Below are 6621 nucleotides of genomic sequence, written 5' to 3' on the forward strand. Positions count from 1 at the left end.
GCAGTATTTTTTGGTGGTCTCTCTATCAAGAAGGACGAAGAGGTACTGAAGAAGAACTGCCCGCATATTGTCGTGGGGACTCCTGGCCGCATCCTAGCCCTGGCTCGAAATAAGAGCCTTAACCTCAAACACATTAAACACTTCATTTTGGATGAATGTGATAAGATGCTTGAACAGCTCGGTGAGTGACAGTGCTGGAACAATGTTAGTGGTCTGGGGAGTTGCTTTGGAGCCAAATGATGCTTTTATCTGATACTGGAGCACTTCAGTGCAAAGAAGACTCTTATCTATCACCCATGACTGATGGCTCTGGAATCCCTAGTTGGTCTTTTGTTATGCTTATAAGCAGCCTTGGTAATCAGAGAGGAGGGTGTCATTTGTCATCTTACTAACAATTTATGTTTTTTTTACCTTTGAGAGTAACTTTAATAATCCTAGATGTAGGTCACCATCACCACCGTCTTTTTCTTTACAGATTCTTCATATACTGAGACTCATAGGGAAGATAATAAACTAGAGAATACAACGTACCTTTTTGGCATCTCCAGCACAGGATATATGATCAGAATTTATAGTTGAATATATATACACAACGCGCACACATATATAGCAGAATTTATAGATTTTCAGATTTAGTTCTGAGATTAATATGGAATGTTGGTGTATGTTTGTATAGTGTAATATGCTAGTGTGCCAAGTGAGGTTAATAAAGGAGGTTTTTCTCTAAGAATTAAATCTTGGTGAATGAGAGTGGGGATGGACATAGCCTGAGAAGTCATCCTTAATCGTCTTTGGTGATTCAATAGGGTGAGCTGTGAGATAGGATCCAGGTACGGATGGCATACTTGCCTGACTGGATAGGAAAGTGTGTTTCAGATGAGACAGAGTGGACTGTAACATGTAGAGTATAATAAGTGTTCAGTTTTATAGACTGGTGGAGGGTAGGGCCTGGGGGGAGGGCAGCTGGGAGGAGGGCCTTTAAAGCATTTTTAAAAAGCTAGATTCTTGTGGCTCACACCTATAATCCTAGGTCTCTGGGTGGCTGAGGTGGGTAGATTGAGCTCTCAGGTTCTAGACTAGCCTGAGCCAGAGTGAGATTTTGTCTCTAAAAATAGCTGGGTGTTGTGGCAGGCACCTGTAGTCCCAGCAACTCTGGAGGCTAAGGCAACAGAACTGCCTGAGCCCAAGAGTTTGAGGTTGCTTTAAGCTGTGACACCATGGAACTCTGCCAAGGGCAACAAAGTGAAACTCTGTCTCTAAAAACAAAAAAAAGCTTATATCCTTGTGAGCCTCTGCAGTGGGCTTTATCTCCACTTTATAGTTGTGGGCTTTGATCATATTTCTTGCCTGGTTAAAAGATACAGCTAGAAGCTGATCCCAAATCTTTCCTCTAAATTCATTGTTCTTATTGTGTTATGACCATGAGTTTGATTTTGTACTGGTTGGAGAAGTTCCTAAAGTGATACCCTTGCTTACCCACTTCCAGTAGTCTTCACCTCATTGAGAGCTGTTGATAGCACATACTTATTTTCTCCTGTAATCTTTTTCTTTGTTCTTGTAGACATGCGTCGGGATGTCCAGGAAATTTTTCGCATGACCCCCCATGAGAAGCAGGTCATGATGTTCAGTGCTACCTTGAGCAAAGAGATCCGTCCTGTCTGCCGCAAGTTCATGCAAGATCCAATGGAGATCTTCGTGGATGATGAGACGAAGTTGACGCTGCATGGATTGCAGCAGTACTATGTGAAACTGAAGGACAACGAGAAGAACCGGAAACTTTTTGACCTTCTGGATGTCCTTGAGTTCAACCAGGTGGTAATCTTTGTGAAGTCTGTGCAGCGATGCATTGCCCTGGCCCAGCTCCTGGTGGAGCAGAACTTTCCAGCCATTGCCATCCACCGTGGGATGCCCCAGGAGGAGAGGCTTTCTCGGTATCAGCAGTTTAAAGATTTTCAACGACGAATTCTTGTGGCTACCAACCTTTTTGGCCACGGCATGGACATTGAACGGGTGAACATTGCCTTTAACTACGACATGCCTGAGGATTCTGACACCTATCTCCATCGGGTGGCCCGAGCAGGCCGGTTTGGCACCAAGGGCTTGGCCATCACGTTTGTGTCAGATGAGAATGATGCCAAGATCCTTAATGATGTGCAGGATCGTTTTGAAGTCAATATTAGTGAGCTGCCCGATGAGATAGACATCTTCTCCTACATTGAACAGACACGGTAGAGGATTTACCCATTCTGGAATGCGACAGTCTGTTCTTCAGGAGAGGACACCAAGTGTGGGGGTGAAGGAGACACTACTGCCACCTGCCCCTGACAGCCCCACCCTCACCCCATGGCGTCCCTCTTCTGCATCACCACCACTCCTAAACCCCTATTTCCTGATTTATCAGAATTTTTTTTAACAAAACTGAAAATGAAACACACACACACACACACACACACAAGAAACTGTATGAAATTTAATTAGATTATATAGAGCAGTAGAATAGGGTGAGATAGGTTTCTCTTTCTCTCATTTCCTCATCATTCAAATATTATTTTATCAATCTTTTTACTTTCAACCTAGGACCTACCAAAAAGTTTTAAATTTTTGTCTTATTCTGAAATTTACTTTTATATAACACTGAACTTTTATCTTTATGGTTCATGGTCAAAGGAGAAATCCAATATTATTTATATAACATTTAAAATAATCATTGTGTTATATAATGTATTTCCTGGGAAGGTGTATATGTTAATAGATAAGCTGTGATTTTTGGTAACTAGATGGAATTACAGATACTTAAAGATAGTATATCTTAGAACTACTTTATTTACTTTTAGTGGTCACATATTCAATCAACCAATAACGATAAGAAGTACAACTGTTAGTGTGTACCACAGCTTACAGCAGTTGTATTTAATCCATCAGTGGATACAGGAATTACAGCTACTAGCATATAAGGTTTCACAGGATTTTTTACAAAGGTATGAAAAGGACCTCATACTTGAGAAGACTGAGAACAAGGCCTGACCACATGGCTGCAGCCTGTAAATGCCCCTCTCCGCCCTTTGCACAGTATACTGTCTTTCATTGTAGACGATTCTAACTCTATTTGCAAACCACTTCTTAGTGGGAAGGACAGTCCCTTGGTCTGTAAGATTTAGGCTCTCAAAACTGTTGCAAAGCGGTTAAACCCAGTAAAACCTGGGCTGGTAAATGGGATTGTACTCAGGCGCATGTGCCCTTCTTCTTGGGCTGGCCCACCTCTTTGAAGTATTTGGTCTTTCCTTTTGGACTCGTTGTTTTCTTGAAAAAAAAAAAAGTTTCTCTGTCCCCATGTTAGATGTTTATTAATTTGGTAGTTTGTCTAGTGTTGTAATTTCAATTGATAACTTTTATAGTCAAATGTGCTTACAAAAATTTAGTTTGAAATACTTTAAATTAATATAAAATGATAAGTTTAGTTGTGGCAAGTGGTTGCTAGATGGCAGCATGGCTCTTAAATGACTTTTGTTTTTTTGGGAGACAGTCTTATTATGTTGCCCTCGGTAGAGTGCCATGGCATCACAGCTCCTAGCAATCTCAAACTCTTGGGCTTAAGTGATTCTCTTGCATCAGCCTCCCAAGTAGCTGGGACTACAGGCTTCCACCACAATGCTCAGCTATTTTTTTGTTGCAGTTGTTATTGTTGTTTAGCTGGCCCAGACCAGGTTCGAACCCCCCACCCCCTTGTGTGTATGTGGCCGATGCCCTACCCACTGAGCTACGGGTGTTGCCCATTAAATGACATTTTTAATAAACAGAGAATTATTCTGGAGTTTGGGATATATTCGGACCTTTAGTTTGTGAGAAACAAAGTATATAATGTATAGCCATTTCAAAAATTCTAAATATCAATTGTTTTCAGGAAAACATAGCTTAATATATATATGTTTTTAATGTATTCTCAGTTTGGGTTAAAATGTTTATAATTAATTTTTTAGGTAGGATTTTAAAGTCCAAACAAATTATCTAGCCAGAGTCTTCCTTAAACTCTGTAAAATTATTTTATTTTATCTTATTTTTATTTTTTTTGAGATAAGAGTCTCACTTTGTCATTCTGGGTAGAGTGCTGTGGCGTCATAATTAACAGCAACCTCAAACTCTTGGGCTCAAGTGATTCTCTTGTCTCAGCCTCCCAAGTAGCTGAGACTACAGGTGCCCGCCACAACACCTGGCCATTTTTAGGGATGGAGTCTGTCTCTTGCTCAGGTTGATCTCAAACTCCTGAGGTCAGGCAATCCACCCTCCTCAGCCTCCCAGAATGCTAGGCATGAGCTGCCAGACCAGGCCTAAAATTACTATTTTAGAAAAATTAAAGTTCATTATTACTATTATGTTGTCATTTATCTTTGTAGTATTATTTTTAGCAATCTTGGAATTAGGATAGGTTATAGCAGGCGTCCTCAAACTATGGCCCGCAGGCCACATGTAGCCTGCCTGGCTGCCAGGTGTTTTTGCCCCCGCTGCCTGTCCTGCTTAGCAGCCGACTCATCCCAGGGCCCGCAGTCTGGCCCTCCGACGGTCTGAGGGACAGTGAACTGGCCCCCTGTTTAAAAAGTTTGAGGACCCCTGGGTTATAGGATCCACTCCAGAATCTTTTATTTTATTTGTTTTCCTATAATCTGGAACACTTCCAGCTTTGTCTTTCATAATATTGATGATTTTTTGTTTTTGTTTTTGTTTTTGTTTTGGCCAGGGCTGGGTTTGAACCCGCCACCTCCGGCATATGAGGCCAGCGCCCTTCCCTTTTGAGCCACAGGTGCTGACCAATATTGATATTTTCATAAAATGCAAATCATTTATTTTATATAATATTCTACAAGTTGGTTTTCAAGTATGAGAGGAAAACTAGGAATTTTTCTGGACATGTTACATTCAAAGGATGGTTTTTCTGCATTGCTAATAAACGTTAAGACTGTTTTGAGACCTATGGTAAAATAGTACGCATATCCTTTCTGTTACATGTTTTTTAAATAATTGTTAAGGAAGATAAGAAATACAGAAACATAATAGAACCATAATAGTTTGTGCCATTCTCAGTTAAGAGATTGGTCTATTATTAACCTTTAACTGTCAACGGTGCTTTTTTATCCTCAACCTAGCTCCATGGCTCTGTCCAAGAATAACTTAGAAATTTTATTGAGTGTGTTGTTGTTGTGGTTGTGGTTTTGAGACAAGGTCTTGCTGTGTTGCCTGGGACAGAATACAGTAGCATCATCGTAGTTCATTACAGCCTTCAACACCTAGGTTCAGGTGACCCACAGCTCATGAGTAGCCAGAACTGCAAGCAGGCACCACAGGCACCACCATGCCTGGCTAATTTATTTATATATTTTTGTAGAGCCAGGATCTTGTTATTGCCAGGCTGGTCTCAAACTCCTGGCTGAAGAGAGCCTCCCCGCCATGGCCCCCAGAGTGCTGGGATTAAAGGCATGGCCCACTGTGCCTGGTCAGCTTTTGTTATCTTTAAACTTTTCTTCTTAATGGCTGTTCAAAGAATGATTGGAATACCAGAGTCTGCTCTTCATTTTCAATATGTGTAAACCCTTCCAGTTCCCATATGGAAGATCTAACTATATATATAGTAGGTTGGCTAAGTCGATTTTATTTCAACAGAAGTTTGAAAATTGGCCTAAGTATTTTAAATATTACTGGGCTGGACATAAGGATCAATAATTGCACATAAAATTGCTTTTCCATTTAGCTCTGAAAACCTTTTTATCAGAGGTAAAAAGAGAATATTGTTGGCTGCGAAAGTAGAATAGAACTTCTGTAAGTTGGCCACTCAAGGAACTATTACAAACCAATTGCTACTTAAGGAATTAGGTCTAATGTACTGATATATATGTGTCGTGCATGTCCAGTCTACGAAACTTAGGTCAACTTGAGGACGTGGTCAGTGTAGGGGGTGATCAACTATGGAGGCTCTACTGTATTACCAGAATAGAGGGAGGATACATGTTATTTAGGGGAAAGCACATCCTTTCCAATACCAATACCTAACAGTTCTGTAATTGAGATGCCAATCCTGAAATAGGCACTGATGACTTTTAGTGATTTAAATTTAGTACATTTAGTTATTAAAATAATTCCCTAACAACTTTTTACTCATGTATTAATGGCTATGCTACTATTTAACAAATTTATTATTTTTTAAATTACTGCTTTCATCTGTGAAACTTAAAAGAATTAAAGGGTTTCAGGAACAGTTATGTATCTAGAGCTTTTTTCAGATGTGGTATTGTTAGGATAAATTTCTGACATTTCATCTTTTGTGAGTTCACTATTTCTAGCAGACATTTTAATGACTGAATAGTAGCTTAGGTACTATAACCTTTTCTTATGTTTACCTGTTTTTGTAAGGCCTGAAAATGGGTAGAGAGGAAAATTCAGAAGCCCATTATATTTAAAAGAGAGTAGACTTTTAAAAAGTATTTGAACTTGGTAAAATAAAGATTTCTGTTAGTGTTCTTGATGGATTTTGCACTTAGGATTAATGTGAAATCAGTAACATCACTCTGTGTTAGCCAATATATGTAACAAACTAGTAATTTTTAAATTACAGTATTTTGGGCTTTCTTCTAA

The 6621-nt window shown here is 39.7% G+C and overlaps 2 protein-coding genes and 1 non-coding gene across 5 annotated transcripts in view; all 3 read left to right on the forward strand.

The window, feature by feature from the left end:
- LOC100941553 (spliceosome RNA helicase DDX39B) overlaps positions 1 to 2432 on the forward strand; it is a 3201-nt gene extending 769 nt beyond the window's left edge. The window contains exons 2-3 of one of the 3 annotated variants that reach the window (XM_012803749.2): positions 94 to 181; positions 1562 to 2432. In XM_012803749.2, the coding sequence (XP_012659203.1) occupies positions 94 to 181; positions 1562 to 2232 (759 nt within the window). In that variant the 3' untranslated portion in view covers positions 2233 to 2432. Of the gene's footprint in view, positions 1 to 13; positions 182 to 1561 lie in introns of all 3 variants that reach the window. The other 2 variants (XM_003787517.2, XM_012803750.2) reach the window with 2 other exon arrangements.
- The window catches only part of BIRC6 (baculoviral IAP repeat containing 6), a 271529-nt gene that overhangs the window by 202431 nt on the left and 62477 nt on the right, over positions 1 to 6621 (forward strand). The gene's annotated exons all lie outside the window — the stretch shown is intronic.
- LOC111724395 lies at positions 232 to 309 on the forward strand. The gene has a single exon (XR_002772693.1). It is a non-coding gene; the product is annotated as a small nucleolar RNA SNORD83 (small nucleolar RNA).

Source organism: Otolemur garnettii, unplaced genomic scaffold, assembly GCF_000181295.1.
Source record: "Otolemur garnettii isolate 467f Iridium unplaced genomic scaffold, OtoGar3 scaffold00022, whole genome shotgun sequence".
Taxonomy (NCBI): domain Eukaryota; kingdom Metazoa; phylum Chordata; class Mammalia; order Primates; family Galagidae; genus Otolemur; species Otolemur garnettii.